This window comes from Zootoca vivipara, chromosome 9, assembly GCF_965207765.1.
Source record: "Zootoca vivipara chromosome 9, rZooViv2.hap1.1, whole genome shotgun sequence".
In the NCBI taxonomy this organism is placed as follows: Eukaryota; Metazoa; Chordata; class Lepidosauria; order Squamata; family Lacertidae; genus Zootoca; species Zootoca vivipara.
In genome coordinates, this window is record NC_142592.1 from 68,058,334 (window position 1) to 68,074,221 (window position 15,888).

A 15,888-nucleotide genomic window follows, 5' to 3' on the forward strand; every position below is an offset into this window, starting at 1 on the left:
AGAAATCAACTGGAATATAAAACAGTAAATATTTATTTGACAGCTGCGTATTGAAAATATACGATTTCTTCCTTTTCTCTGCCAGATACTCGGATGCTTGCTTGCTAACAATGTACGGGTCTTGTGTTCGCTTCGGCAGCACATATACAATGTACGGGTCTTGTCTTAACCCTACCCATGTTCAGTAGCCTAGATCTAGGACTTTAAAAAAACAGCACAAACCAGCCTTCTGGCCTGGGGGCTACAAACACCACACCACCCCAACCCACTCCATCAGAACATCAGCTATATTGGTGGGAATGACATTTATAAGCCAGCTGTGATGCCCCAGTAGCAGTTTGTTCTTGACTGTAAGGTCTTTGGGGGCAGAGACCAGTTTTCTTCTCCATTCTTTGCAGCACACATCACAAACAATCCCCTTTGTTCCCCCCCTCCGTCCCCCGTTAACTTCCACAAAAAACAAGATGAAAGACACTCCACTTTTTTTTTAGTTGTGCATCTCAGATGAACAAAACTCTTTTTGTGCTGGTTTGAATCCCACCCGCTCGAAATACTATACCCCGGAACTTTTAAATTTCTTTATTTAAAGAGTTGGCAACTTTACACGTTTAACAAATGGCCTGGTTCTCTTAGGAAGGGCGCCACAGAATTGTAGAGCTGGAAGGGTCTTCTAGTCGAACCGCTTGCAATACAACGCTCGCAGCTGAATCACCAAAGCACAATTAATTTTCTCCCAAATTCCGACCAGCGTGTTATAAATCCCATTCAACTCAACGGGGCTTACTTCTGAGTAACCATGCCTAAGATTGCACTGGGTTGGTTTTTTTTACAGGATCTAGGGCAGGCACCCCCAAACTGCGGCCCTCCAGGTGTTTTGGCCTACAACTCCCATGATCCCTAGCTAACAGGACCAGTGGTCGGGGAAGATGGGAATTGTAGTCCAAAACATCTGGAGGGCCAAAGTTTGGGGATGCCTGATCTAGGGCTTGGTCGCGTACCGATCTCTCTCAGATCAATGGGGATTACTTCCAGATATATACAGACAGGACTGTAGCCTTCAACAGGTAATTTCCCCCCTTGTAGCTCAACCTTCCCCCCCCCCAAAAAAACCCCTTAGCAGGCAGTCCATTGGGGACTGTTCCAATTGCTATTTATTTCTTAAATTTGTATTCCCACCCAGTCCACCTTTTCTTCCCCCACAGGTGACCCAGGGGTGATTCCCAGGCAGTCTCCCATCCAGACACTGACCAGCCCCACACCTGCTTAGCTTCAGCGTGGGGGTCGCCTCAGATCACACACCTTGGGACTAGGAGACAGAAGGGGTTATTTCTCCAACTAGGGACTGTTGGGTAGGATTTTCCTCTTTTAAAATTCATTTCCTATGAAAAGGCTACAAAGTCTAAGCTTTGACACTATCAAGACAAAAACTCACCTCTGCGCTTTATACGTCGATATGTTAACAGACAGCATAAAATTAAGAAAGAGCAACAGAAATATTTCAATGCGTTCCCCCCACCTCTCCACATCCAACGGGGCATTTGTGTTTACTTAATACGACCGTTGCTTCCCCCCTCCCATCCTTGTTACGAGGCCAAAGTGGGCCTTTGATACAGATGACGAAAATCAAGACTCCCAACAGGCAAAACAGAGGTGTCACGCACTGCATGCTGGGATATGTAGTCCTCCCAAGCAGCCCTAGGCTTCCGATTCCCAGCTGGCAATCCTATCTATGGGGAATGTTCTCAGAGTAGGGTGAATCCCATTGAAAGGATGACACAAAGGGGTCCTACAGAGGAGAGCTGGGGATCCTGTTCCCACGCTTCCTCACCCCACCCCCGATATTTCTGCACTACAAATCCCATCATCCCTATGTTGCAGAGGATGATGGGAACTGGAGTCCAGCAAAATCCAGAAAGCTACAGCTTCTCCCAGCCCTCTTGAAAGGAGTCAGGCTCTGGCACATGATCTGTAGCCTTGCCTTGTGCATGAATCCGTCAACAAGGCGCAAACATACCCAAACCCATCCTTGTCCAATCAATATTCTTCTCCAGGTTCCCCTGCGACACCTATTTGCCAAACATCCAATGTGCAAGGCAGAGCTGGGTGTCCCAAAGCAGGGCTTTTATGGTACATAGCATGGATCCTACCTACACCAGGGTGGAGGAGCTCAGGCCTGGGGTCTGAATCTGGCCCTGAAGACCTCTATATCTGACCCTCGGATCTGTCCCCAGGCCTCAAGGCCGGCCCCACTCCTGGCGTGTTTGTGGGTGGCCGGAACATGCTCGGGTGTGCTTGGCCTGCTGTACCAAGGCGAAATTTCTATTTGTTGCTCCGCCCATTTTTGCCACTGGCTCCGCCCACCGCTGCCACGTGACCCCTGGAAAAGAATGAGGTGGGAAAGTTTCTTCAGCTACGAGATCAGAACGGATCCCAACCGCCCTTCCTTCTGGCCCTGCAATGAACCACACGGCCCTCCGCGCACTGCACCCGTCTCACGAAAACCAGGACTTCAGGACAGTGCCATTTGGCAAGCCCCGAAGAGGTTCTGTTTGGAAGCACAGGGAGAAGACTTGGGGGCGTTCTCTTAACATCTTGCCCGACAGGCGTTGCACGGCCATCGCTGCTCGGAAACCCTCCCTGGCCCTCGATAAATATCCTGCAAGATCAGTGCTGGGGAAGATCTCCATTTCAGGAGATCCGCCTGCTTTCCTAAGCAACCGGCGAGGCGACGGTGAATGTGTTGGGACGTGCAAGATTTCGCCTCGAGGGAGGAAGGAAAGTTAAGAAAGGAAAGCTTTTGCACCAAAGCCAGAAACAAGAGCTCTAAGAAAACCGTCTCTTCACGCCTGTTACCTCAAGCATGGAATATATAGCTTCTCCTGGCAGGGCAAAAACCCAGGAGACCGTTTCTGGTGGGGGGCAGAAGTTGGGAAGGTCCACTTCTCACGCCATGGCTGTTCTACAACCAGATTAAACCTCTTCCCCCTCCCCAAAAGAAACCCCGAAGTCCTCTGGAAAGGGTCTTTCCAAAATCCTAGAAATCAGAATCGAGGTCCAGCAATTCCGCATCCATGAGGTTTGTCCGGGAGTGCATGGGGGCCGGCAGCTCCCCTCGCCGTCCCTGGGCCTGCGGTGCCCTGCGTGGGGTGCTGCTAAGAAAGGCAGGCCCCGGGGCCACGCTCCTGGGTGGCGGCTGGGGGAAGGTGCCGCGAGGCAGAGGCTGCCGGCGTCCCGGGAAGAACCAGGCGCCGCTTCCGGGTCCTGCCTCCTCTGCAGGGCCGTCATCCGGGCAGAAGGGGTGGCCGACGGGAGGCAGGGCAGCGCTGTTCCGCCGGCAGCTGGGGGCAGATGGGTGCTCTTGGGGCGGCCCCCTGGAAAAAGGGTCCTGCTGGGGCAGAGCCGCGGGCCGCCAGGCCGGGTAGGCCCTGGGCGCAAGGATGTCGTTCAGGGCCTGAGCCTCCCTGGCACTGGCCACAAAGCACTTGGTCTTGGGGAGCTGGGGGAGGCGGGGGACGGAGCTGAGGCGCTGTGGGGTGAAGGGGTCCAGGTCGTAGGCGGGCCCCATGGGGCAGACCTCCTTCTTCTTCCGGCGCTTTTTCTTCTTGCGGCTCAGCTTCTTCTCCCGCCGGGCGGACAGCTCGGTCTCCACCAGCCACAAGTTGGCCCGCTCCTCAGGGGGCACTGTGTGGGTGGGCAAAGGAAGGGCAGAGGCAATGGTTAGGGGGGGTATGGGACCTCCGCCAGAAGCCCTCCACCCCAGCACACACCAAAACCCCAAATCGCTGCTTGCTTCCGGATGGCTGATTCGTTTCACAGCACTCCCAAGCCGAAACCAAACATTCAAAGTGCTGTGGAGGCACTCTAAACCACCATGGTTCCCCCCTGCAAAGGATTCTGGGAGCTGGGGGTTTGCTAAGGGCGTTGGAAGTTATGAGGAGACCCCCTTCCCACCGTTCTCCTCACGGAACTACAATTCCCAGAGGAGGAGGAGAAGGATTGATTGTTGAACAACTCTGGGAATTGAAGGGAAGGCCACATTCAGAGTATATATCTCAAGAGCTGGGATACCGCTTGAAACCGTCATGGCTTCATCCCCAAAGGATTCTGGGAGCTGAGTTAAGGGCACTGAGAACTGTCAGCACAGGCTCTTGTTGCCCTCACAGAACTACAATTCCCAGAGCTCCCCGTGAAGAAGGAGGGCTGGTTGTTAAACCACTCTGAGCTCAAAAATAACAGTTTAGGGAAACATCAGGGAAATGCCATGAACTGCCATGTGAAACGCAGCCATAGATAGAGGACACCCAGTATTATTATTCTTTTGTAATGTTGTTATCGTTGCTTCCCTTGATTTGTCTATACGCCAAACAGAATATTACTGAAAGAAAGAAGAAAATAAGCAGGATTACCTGGCGTCGCTACCGGAGTGACGGAGACATCTTGAGACAAGATGGCTCCCCTCCTGGCTACCATCTTGGTCACATGCTGGGCCCAGGCAGAGGAAACATCTCCCGACGGCTCGTCGATGTCGAAAACCATACCAGCTGGGAATTTTTAAAATAGATATAATGATGTATACAAATAAAAGGGGGAGGGAGAGAAAAAGGAATTGGGTGGGGAATAAAAATTTACTTAAGAGAACACTGTAAACAACTAAAAACTTTTGGCAGGATTTGAGTAACACTTGTAATGTATTAAAAACTAAGGTAAAAATGGTCTATCTTAAGAAAAATAGAGGAAAAAAATATGATGCAGTAGAAAAAGTTTGATGATGGAAAGCATGGAGGAGGGGAGGGAAGTCTAATAATAATAATAATAATAATAATAATAATAATAATAATAATAATAATATTATTTATACTCCGCCCATCTGGCCGGGTTCCCCCAGCCACTCTGGGCGGCTTCCAACAAAACATTAAAATACAGTAATCAAACATTAAAAGCTTCCCTAAACAGGGCTGCCTTGAGATGCCTTCTAAAGGTCTGGTAATTGTTGTTCTCTTTGACCTCTGGTGGGAGGGCATTTGAATAATTCAGGGAATCCTGTATGTTTATGTTTATGATTATTGTTTATATTCAAATGTATACTGTAAAACTGAATAAAAAATTATCTAAAATAAAATATATGTGTGCAATACCAATATAATGTTCAAATGTGATAAGGGTTGTCCCAAAAACAAAGTTCCGTCCAAATAGCCCTTCATTCAATAAAGAGAAAAGAACTTTTACAAGTATTATTTGTTTCTAAAGGATAATACACAAACCGGAAAGCAAACTACAGTAGAACCTCTACTTATGGCTGCCTCTACTTGGGCCCGATCCAAGTTGCGACTGCGGCAAACCCGGAAGTAAATACTGGGTTAGCCGCGATTTGTGCATACGCAGAAGCGGCTTCTGCTGTTTGTGCATGCGCAGAAGCGGCTGCCGCCAAATGTGCCTGCGCACAACAGCGCTTCTACCAGTGACCTGGATCGACTTGCAGACGGACCTCTGGAACTGATTACGTCCGTAAGTAGAAATTCCACTGTATTCCACTTCCCCAGGGGGTGTCGTAGCGTTGCTCTCAATCGCTCAAACCAGAGTGCCCCAGCTGTGCGAAATCCGAAGTGAGAATTGTAGTTCGGCATAATCTGGAGGGCGCCTGCCCAGTGCCGGATTTACATATAAGCTAAACAAGCTATAGCTTAGGGCCCCACACTCTTGGGGGCCCCAATTTTTTTTAAAGGAAAACAAACGATGTACATTTCCAAAATAAAAAATAAAAAAATAAAACCTACATACAGCAACAATGTTTTGTGTTGTGTAGGCTCCTAGGATGTAAGTCATGGGCCCCGCCTGCTAGCCTGCTCCCTAAAATATCCCTGGTTTGCTCCTTTCTATATACCGTGTTTCTCATATTATAAGACACGTCTTATATTTATTTTTTCCTCAAAAAAAACACACTATGGCTTATTTTCAAGGGATGTCTTATTTTTTTTCCTCCTCCTCCTCCTCCTGCCGCAACCAACATTGCTGCTGCGCCTATCACTATGTCTTATTTTCGGGGTATGGCTTATATTCCTTGAATGCTTAAAAATCCTGCTATGGCTTATTTTATGGGTATATCTTAAAATATGAGAAACAGGGTATATAGGGTGCCTACATTCTGCATGGACTAGTTGGATGGCAACATGGGCTAACGGCTTTAGATACCTATTAGGTCCATCAATTACCACATAGCATATATTCAACACAAAAAAACAGCAGCAATTTGTTGTTGACAAAAGACAGCTGGACATATCAAGGGGGCCCATTACCTTCAGTAGCTTGGGGCCTCATCAAACCTAAAGCCAGCCCTGGGCCCAGTTGTGGGAGGCCGCCCTCCATCGTAGAACCATAGAATCACAGAGTTGGAAGAGACCACAAGGGCCATCCAGTCCAACCCCCTGCCAAGCAGGAAACACCATCAAAGCATTCCTGACATATGCCCGTCAAGCCTCCGCTTAAAGACCTCCAAAGAAGGAGACTCCGCCACACTCCTTGGTAGCAAATTCCACTGCCGAACAGCTCTCACAGTCAGACACACAGAGTGTGTGCATTTTTAGTCGTGTAAATAATAAAGCTGTGGCATTCGATTACAAAGGAGCTCTTGTGAGCCGGGCCCATTTTATTTTATCATTCAATGTTCCCACATCTTCTGAAGTATCCACTTCCTAGAGAAGAACTCTCTCAAGTCATTCCGTTGCTTCCCATTATTACGAGCCGGGCAGCTAGCGGGTTTTTATTATTATCTTGCGTTTCTATGTTGTGAACCATAATCAACAGGTGGAAGGGCGGCGTGCAAATTTAATTTTTAAAATAAAATAGAATAGTCGAAGAGAACTCATTAAAGGTTTGATCTGCCTCCCTTGAAAAGACTGAGCGCTGGGAATTTGGAGCCATTTTGCTCAGGAATGGCTTTTATTTTGACAGATATTTCTTTCGAGAGCTGAGCCACTTTCCCTCGCACCTCTGTGATGTCACAGAGGCCAGCCAATCAGTGCCACACGCATAAGAAGGACCCCCCACGCATTTGAAAAGCACATTTTCAGGATAGGTCAGCCCTGGAAACCTACTTTGCAGTGCTAGGCCCCTGGGACAGGAGATGTACTGAGTGCGGTCCGAGCCTCATTGTCTCTGCTGTGCAACCAGGGCCAGATTTTGGTTTGATGAGGCCCTAAGCTCCTGAGGTAATGGGGCCCTTAAGAAGTCCAGCTGTCCTTTGTCATTCCTGACAGATTCCTATCAAGCCTCTTTAGATACCTGCCGGAGTGGAGCCCCACTACACCCCTTCCCTGTGGACATACGTACCAACCGGCCCCTCGTGCGAGACAGTCCTCAAGCTGAAGGAGAGCTCCTGGTTCGGGTTCTGCTGAAGCTCCTGACGCCTGGAAAAGGCCTTGGCAATCATCTTGCTCTTCTTCAGCCTTTTGGGCTCGTTGCTGCTTTGGCCTGTCAGTCTGCGGAGGGGGGGAGGGGGAGGAATTATTTATTTCATAAAATTTAAACACCACTTGATCGGGGGGGGGGGGATACCCAAAAACCCTCAAAGCGATTTACCAAAAAAAGAAAAAGTAATAAAATCACCCCTGAGAAAAATGAGCAGCGATAATCTTAAGACATTCACAAGTTAAAAACTGGAAAAATAAAAATGATTGGATTGAAGGTACAGTGGTACCTCTACTTACGAATTTAATGCATTCCGAACACACATTTGTAAGTAAAAAAAAATTGTAAGTCGAATCCCATAGGAATGCATTGGGAGAAAAAAATCGTAAGTCGAAGCAACCCTATCTAAAAATTCGTAAGTAGAAAAAATCCTATCTAAACTGCATCCAAGATGGCGGACGGAGCTCCATTCGTAAGTAGAGTTATTCGTAAGTAGAGGTACCACTGTATGTGCAAACTTAGAATCATAGAGTTGGAAGAGACCACAAGGGTGTTCCCAGTTAGGAATTGGCTGTGAATGGTGATATATAAACAGAGAAGACGGGAATCATAGAATCATAGAATCATAGAGTTGGAAGAGACCACAAGGGCCATCCAGTCCAACCCCCTGCCAAGCAGGAAACACCATCAAAGCAAACTTGCTACACACAAACAAAATTATGTACAAATGTAGACTTGCCATGGTGAAATTTAACAATATTTGAAATACATTTTCATAGATACCAGATTAGATTAAGGTCTGGTTAACTACAATATCAAGTCATCGTCCCCCCTTTTTTTGTAACGTACACAGCATTCTTTTTTTGTGTCGTTTCCTACATGGGTACAGTGAGGGGTACTATTTCTTATTTCTTATTTTTTGTGCACTTTTATTTTTGTACTTTTTATTTTCCAATAAAGAACATAATTTTTTAAAAAAAACCACTAAAAAAAAAAAGATTGAAATGCGTCTGAAATTTCTAAACTGCTGGGCAGAATTGTCTAAACAAAAATTGTTTCAGCAGGCACTGAAAAAAGTGTCGCGAAAAGAGTGCCAATCGCCAGGGAGTTCCAAAGTTTAGCTGCTGCCAGACTAAAAGATCGAGTTTTGGGTCGGCCGGAAGCCCCGTGCAGAGCAGCTGGTGCTCTGGCGCCTGGAAGCCACAGGGTGGGCTCAAAATTCAAACCCGGGCTTCTTCCAAGGCTGGCTGGCTGGGCCCAGCTCTTACCTGCCCCAGGTACGCTTCCAGATGAGGAGGGTAGCTTTGGTCCACACCCAGGTGCTCATGGAAATCCCCGTCCCGAACATGGCAAAGAGATTGATCTTCTCCACCAGCAGGCTGGGGCGGTTCTTGATCTCGCAGTCAGGGATGGGCTTGTTGGTCTGGGTGGCGATTGTCACGTTGGCCTCACATCTGGGGGGGGGGGCAAGAATGGAGAGGAAACTTGCTGGGTGGGGAGGGGCAGGCAGAAAATTACAGTGGTTCTCGAACAGAATGCGTTCCGGGAGTCCAAGGCGAGGCTTCCGATTGACTGCAGGAGAGTCTTGCAGCCAATCGGACGCCGCGCCGGACGTTTGGCTTCCGAAAATCGTTCGAAAACCGGGACACTCACTTCCGGGTTTCGATCATTTCGAGAATTCGGGAGCCAATTTGTTTGGGAGCCAAGGCATTTGAGATCCAAACTACAACTGTATTACGATTCTTACCATTAACTTGTTTGTTGCCCGCCCTAAGGTCCCAGAGAGGGTTTACCACAGGGGTCCCCAAACTAAGGCCCGGGGGCCGGATGCGGCCCAATCGCCTTCTAAATCTGGCCCGCGGATGGCCCGGGAATCAGCATGTTTTTACATGAGTAGAATGTGTTCTTTTATTTAAAATGCATCTCTGGGTTATTTGTGGGGCCTGCCTAGTGTTTTTACATGAGTAGAATGTGTTCTTTTATTTAAAATGCATCTCTGGGTTATTTGTGGGGCATAAGAATGCGTTCATTTTTTTTTTCAAAATATAGTCCGGTCCCCCACAAGGTCTGAGGGACAGTGGACCGGCCCCCTGCTGAAAAAGTTTGCTGACCCCTGGTTTACCGCATTAAAAACAGTTCAGAACAACAGACAACAATAAAAATAAGGCGGTTGTTAAAACACACACCTCAAATGTTAAAAGCAGAGGGGGAAGGAAGCTTAGACCTCCAAACAGCTATCTTGAATTTCAAGAGGTCTCAGGAGATTGCAGCTGCAAAGTTAAGGTTGCAATCCTGACGCATAGACCTGGGAGTAAACTCTACTTGGATTCTGAGTAGATATGGTAAGGCTCAACCCCCTGCGAAGACACATTTTTTCTTGTGCGAGTGGAGTTGGAATTCTGGGATTATGTGTGAATCCTATTAGACAGGGGTGGGGAACCTGTGACGCTCCAGATGGTGAACTACAACTCCCTATAGTCAAGGATGATGGGAGTTGTAGTCCAATAGCACCCAGAGGGGCACAGATTCCCCATCCTTCCAATAAAAACCAATGAGAGTTTGCCTTTTTCTTTTTTAGAACTATTTCCCCCCCCTCTTCAAATTCTAATTTACAGTGGTACCTCGGTTTACGAACACCTCGGTTTACGAACTTTCGGTTTACGAACTATCCTAACCCGGAAGTTAGTAAACCGAGGTGCCGGAGGTCTACTGAGCGTCCGATGCCTTCGGGGAGGCCGGGCATCGGAGCAAAGGCCAAACCTCCCCAAAGGCATCGGAGCGTCGGATACCTTCGGGGAGACTGGGGCTTCGCTCCGATGCCTTTGCGGAGGCCGGGGAGCGTTTCCGTGACTGGGCTGCAGTCACGAAAGTGCTCCCCGGCCTCCGCAAAGGCATCGGAGTGAAGTCCCGGCTCCGATGCCTTCCAGAGGCTGGGGCTTTGCTCCGATGCCTTTGCGGAGGCCGGGGACCGCTTTCGTGGCTGCAGCCCAGTCGCGGAAACGCTCCCCGGCCTCCGCGAAGGCATCGGAGCAAAGCGGTTAATCCGTTCTAGGGGGTGTTTTTCCTCGTCTAGAACGGATTAATCAACTTCCCATTACTTTCAATGGGAAAGTTCACTTCGGTTTACGAACACTTCGGTTTATGAACAGACTTCTGGAACCAATTGTGTTCGTAAACCGAGGTTCCACTGTAATTCATTGTTTAACCAACACATCGGCTAAAACTCATACGATCCACCAGAGATTTCTTTAAATCTGCAGAGATTATCGGTTTGGGTAGAACCCACTCATACGGCAGCCGATTCCAGTGAAAGCGCTTAAATAACCTTCCGCTGAAACAACCTGAAAAAGCCCTCAGCATGAGATGGGGCTGTATGACCCCCAGGGAAGTTTCAAACTTTCGGTGCATGCATGTTGGTGACAAAACTACGAGAATGAAACCAAACAGTACGAGTCGAAAGATGCTAGGGTATCAAAGGGACACGGGTGGCGCTGTGGGTTAAACCCCAGAGCCTAGGGCTTGCCGATCGGAAGGTCGTCGGTTCGAATCCCCGCGATGGGGTGAGCTCCCGTTGCTCGGTCCCAGCTCCTGCCAACCTAGCAGTTCCAAAGCACGTCAAAGTGCAAGTAGATAAATAGGTACAGCGGGAAGGTAAATGGCGTTTCCGTGCGCTGCTCTGGTTTGCCAGAAGTGGCTTTGTCATGCTGGCCACATGACCTGGAAGCTGTACGCCGGCTCCCTCGGCCAATAACGCGAGATGAGTGCCGCAAGTCCAAAGTCGGTCACGACTGGACCTAATGGTCAGGGGTCCCTTTACCTTTAGGGTATCAAAAAGTACTACTCATAGCCTGAAAATTGTTGTTGTTTAGTCGTTTAGTCGTGTCCGACTCTTCGTGACCCCATGGACCATAGCACGCCAGGCACTCCTGTCTTCCACTGCCTCCCGCAGTTTGGTCAAACTCATGTTCGTAGGTTCAAGAACACTGTCCAGCCATCTCGTCCTCTATCGTCCCCTTCTCCTAGTGCCCTCCATCTTTCCCAACATCAAGGTCTTTTCCAAGGATTCTTCTCTTCTCATGAGGTGGCCAAAGTATTGGAGCCTCAGCTTCAGGATCTGTCCTTCCAGTGAGCACTCAGGGCTGATTTCCTTCAGAATGGATAGGTTTGATCTTCTTGCAGTCCATGGGACTCTCAAGAGTCTCCTCCAGCACCATAATTCAAAAGCATCAATTCTTCGGCCCATAAAATAAAGTCCCCTTTACCCTGAAAATAAAGTCCCCTTTACCCTGCCGCTGTCATATTTTGATGCTTTCTTCCAGACAAAGGTTTGTGTGTAAGAAACTGAGTCTTACTGTGGGGGAGGGGGTTTGTTCTTATTGTTTTGTTGTTTTGGTTTAAATATTTATCCTGTACAGTGGTACCTCGACTTACGAACGACTCGGCAACCGAATTTTTCGACTTGCGAATGGGGGTAATGGCCGCGTGCTTACAAATGTCTCGACATCCGAAAGAAAACCGCAGCGGTTTTAGATAGGGATTTTTCGACTTAAGAATTTTTAGATGGGGTTACTTCGACTTACAATTTTTTCCATTTCCAATGCATTCCTATGGGAAATCACATTTCCAATGGCGTTTTTCGACTTGCGAATTTTTCGACCTACGAAGGTGCTTTCGGAACGGATTAAATTCGCAAGTCGAGGCACCACTGTATTTTATTCTGTGAACTTCCCTCAGATCTTCTGATGAAGGGCAGTATATAAACTGAATAAATAATAAAAAAACATACTGTGATTCTGGACATCGTCGCAGAATCTGGATTTCCTGTTGTCCAATTCAGACTGGGCATTTTGGTGGAGGTGGGATTTGTTTTACAAATACCCCATTTCCCAGACTTGGTGTTGGCACACGAGCACCTGCCAGGGGTCTTCAGGGCCCACTGAATCCCCTATACATCCCAGTGCTCGATGGCTGGGAGCGTGAAGTGCCATATTGATTTCCGACAATGCCCCTGGAGTGTTGCTCCATCCCAGCCTTTGCCTCAGATCTTGAGCTACACAGCATGGCACCCGAAAGGCAGGTCAGCCCCTAGGAGACCACCCACGAAAAGTGCCACCCACGAAGGCTGCCCGTGGCCCACCACCTAGGGCAAGAGTGGAACATGGGTGGGCACCCACTACTCACAAGACGTACTCCCGGAAACTCCTCTCCCACTCCGCCTGGTTGAAGAAATCGTAGAAGTGGCACCCGAAGGTGATGAAGACGAAGCCGAACGCCAGGAAGCCAAAGATTCCTGCCGTGGGGGGAGAAAGAACTCGAGTCCGTCACACACCAACTACTTCAGGGCACCCAGGAAACGGCCACTTCCTGTGAGGGTGCTGCAAAAGGTGGCAACAGACCTGCTTGCCAGAACACCCCACGCTGGCCTCTGTCCTGCCCCACAGGTGTCGTATTTCCCCCCTGGATTTGTAAGATTTTTGTATTAACATTTTTCCATCGTGCGGTAAAGTTAGAAATAGGAAAAGGACGGTAGGAATAATGAAAGGGGAAAAGCGAATCTCCGTGCTGGTGGTTAAGGGTAAAAAGGGTGGATACTGGGTTGCCGTTTTTATTTTTTATTAGGTTTTGGGGGGTTTTATATCTTGATTTCATTCTGTGAACCGCCCAGAGACCCCTAGGTATAGGGGGGTATAAAAATTCAATAAATAAAGGAAGAGGAGGAGGAGGAGGAGGAGGAGGAGGAGGAGGAGGAGGAGGAGGAGGAGGAGGAGGAGGAGGGGTTGGCAGAGAGAGAAAATAGGTGCTCCCTGTTCACATTTGGGGCTCTGACCTCATATGCTTTTGGCTTCAGCCCCCAACAAACACACAAGACGTAACCAGCTGTGCTCTTACATAAATAAATAAGTTACAGGTAGGTAGCCGTGTTGGTCTGAGTCGAAGCAAAATGAAAAAATTCCTTCAGTAGCACCTTAAAGACCAACTAAGTTTTTATTTTGGTATGAGCTTTCGTGTGCATGCACACTTCTTCAGATACACTAGAAACAGAAGTGTCAGACCCTTATGTATATACAGAGGGTGGGGGTGATGGGAATGGGTGATGGGCTGATGGGAGTGGTAAACCTGGGATGGCTGTTAATGACTGCTGATTACTGCAATTAGTCCTGGGGGGGGGAGCAAGAGCTGAGGAGCTGTATATATATAAGGGTCTGACACTTCTGTTTCAAGTGTATCTGAAGAAGTGTGCATGCACACGAAAGCTCATACAAAAATAAAAACTTAGTTGGTCTTTAAGGTACTACTGAAGGAATTTTTTTATAAATAAATAAAATATATTATTCACTGTATCATACCAAATAACTTCTAGAGTTCAATGGACATAACTCATAAAGTTCATCGGAGTAAGCAGAAGACCCAGTAGATCAGTTCATTCACAGATCAGTTCATTCACGCGGTCCATACATGTACTAGTGTCTATTCCACCTATTCCACCTGGGTTTTTGTATGTTCATAAAGTCCAAACAATCCACATGAGAGCTTGTTACAGTTCCACAGAATCCTTTCGCGGAGTCTAGACAAGGATTTCCGGAATACTGGCCTTGTTTCACTGTCCTGGGCTTCATCAAGTTCATATGGGATGTAATAAGACTGTGGATCTTATGGCATAGTAGTAGTTACGTCTTGTGTGTTTGTTGAGGGTATTTTACGTAACCACAGGTTTGAATTTTTTTTGGCTCCAGCCCCACCTACGGTCAGTGTGCAGTCCTACAACCCCCCCCCAAAAAAAAGGCATGGATCCTGCCACACAAGTCCAGCCCACTCACCAAGGCGCAACATCGTCTCGTTGATCTTACTGGCGGCTTTTTCGCTCAGGAGACCTGGATGGTTGCTTTTGATAGAGAACAAGGTCATCACACCTAGGAGGGAACCGGCAGAAGAGGCTCTGTTAACAAGAAATGGGATCAAGAAATGGGACAAAACGGCCTGATTTATTTTTTCCCTGTACGACTGTAGTACTTTTTGTCGTTAAGAGTGCGTGAAAATGCTCTCCTCGCAAGATCTGGCCTCACTGGAACAAGTTCATCAATTTTGTCAAGTTAATTAAACTACAGTCATTTTGGACTCACAGCTGCCCATGGAGGCGCAGGTCAATTCTGTGTCCAGGCCAACTGTCTACCAGCTCCATCTGAGAGAGACCCTCCCTGCCCGCAGATTGTCTCGCTAGAGTGGTGCATGCTCTGGTTATCTCCCGCTTGAACTACTGCAATGCGCTCTACGTGGGGCTACCTTTGAAGGTGACCCAGAAACTACAACTAATCCAGAATGCGGCAGCCAGACTGGTGACTAGGAGTGGCCGCTGAAACCACATAACACCGGTCCTGAAAGACCTACATTGGTGCCCGATACGTTTCCAAGCACAATTCAAAGTGTTGGTGCTGACCTTTAACGCCCTAAATGGCCTCGGTCCAGTATGCCTGAAGGAGCGTCTCCACCCCCATTGTTCAACTGGACACTGAGGTCCAGCTCTGAGGGCCTCCTGGTGGTTCCCTCCATGCAAGAAGTGAGGTTAGAGGGAACAAGGCAGAAGGCCTTCTCGGTGGTGGCACCCGCCCCGTGGAACACCCTCCCATTAGATGTCAAGGAAATAAACAACTATCTGACTTTTAGAAGACATCTGAAGGCAGTCCTGTTTAGTGAAGCTTTTAATATTTGATGAATTGTTGTATTTTAATATTTTGCTGGAAGCAGCCCAAAGTGGCTGGGGAAACCCAGCCAGATGGGCGGGGTATAAAGAATAAACTACTGTTGTTGTTGTTGTTGTTGTTGTTTGTTGTTGTTGTCGCCGTCATCCAACAACAGCTAGCGACCTGATTCTGAGAAACACTGCTCTAGGCAGAGAGAACAAATGGAGAGCAGCCCACCTCTGATCAGGAAATAGCCACCAATGATCAGCACTAGGCCAATGGGGGCCAGGACAAAGCCGGCTCGGTAGCGGTAGTTCTTGTAGCCCACAAAGCAAATGCCGCTCACAGAGTCCCCATCAACCTGGGGAAACAAGAGGAAGGGAGAGATAGGGAGAGAAGCCAGAAAACTTTTTTTAAAAAAAACTGGAAGCCAGTATGGTGTAGTGGTTAAGAGCGGTAGACTCGTAATCTGGGGAACCGGGTTCGCGTCTCCGCTCCTCCACATGCAGCCCCACCCACCTCACAGGGTGTCTGTTGTGGGGGAGGAGGGGAAAGGAGATTGTTAGCCGCTTTGAGACTCCTTCGGGTAGTGATAAAGCGGGATATCAAATCCAAACTCTTCTAAAACACAACAGCATCTCTGAAACAGCTTTCTGTCCTCTTCTCCCTACAAAGTATTGAGTGTTTTTCTCTCTATTGTGACACCGGAACTGCGCATGCGCGAAGTGCAAAATCGCGCTTCGCGCATGCGCAAAATGGACGCGTCGACATCCGAAGGTTTTGACTTACTGTAGCCTTATCAGCT

The 15,888-nt window shown here is 48.2% G+C and overlaps 1 protein-coding gene across 1 annotated transcript in view; it reads right to left on the reverse strand.

Annotated features, from left to right (window-relative positions):
* Positions 1 to 564: 564 nt before the first annotated feature.
* SMO (smoothened, frizzled class receptor) overlaps positions 565 to 15,888 on the reverse strand; it is a 30,040-nt gene continuing 14,716 nt past the window's right edge. Inside the window, exons 6-12 of the mRNA XM_060279761.2 lie at positions 15,321 to 15,444; positions 14,223 to 14,315; positions 12,586 to 12,694; positions 8,673 to 8,858; positions 7,327 to 7,475; positions 4,407 to 4,541; positions 565 to 3,681 (exon numbers count right to left, since the gene is read on the reverse strand). Of these exons, the coding sequence (XP_060135744.1) occupies positions 3,035 to 3,681; positions 4,407 to 4,541; positions 7,327 to 7,475; positions 8,673 to 8,858; positions 12,586 to 12,694; positions 14,223 to 14,315; positions 15,321 to 15,444 (1,443 nt within the window). The 3' untranslated portion in view covers positions 565 to 3,034. The remainder of the gene's footprint in view (positions 3,682 to 4,406; positions 4,542 to 7,326; positions 7,476 to 8,672; positions 8,859 to 12,585; positions 12,695 to 14,222; positions 14,316 to 15,320; positions 15,445 to 15,888) is intronic.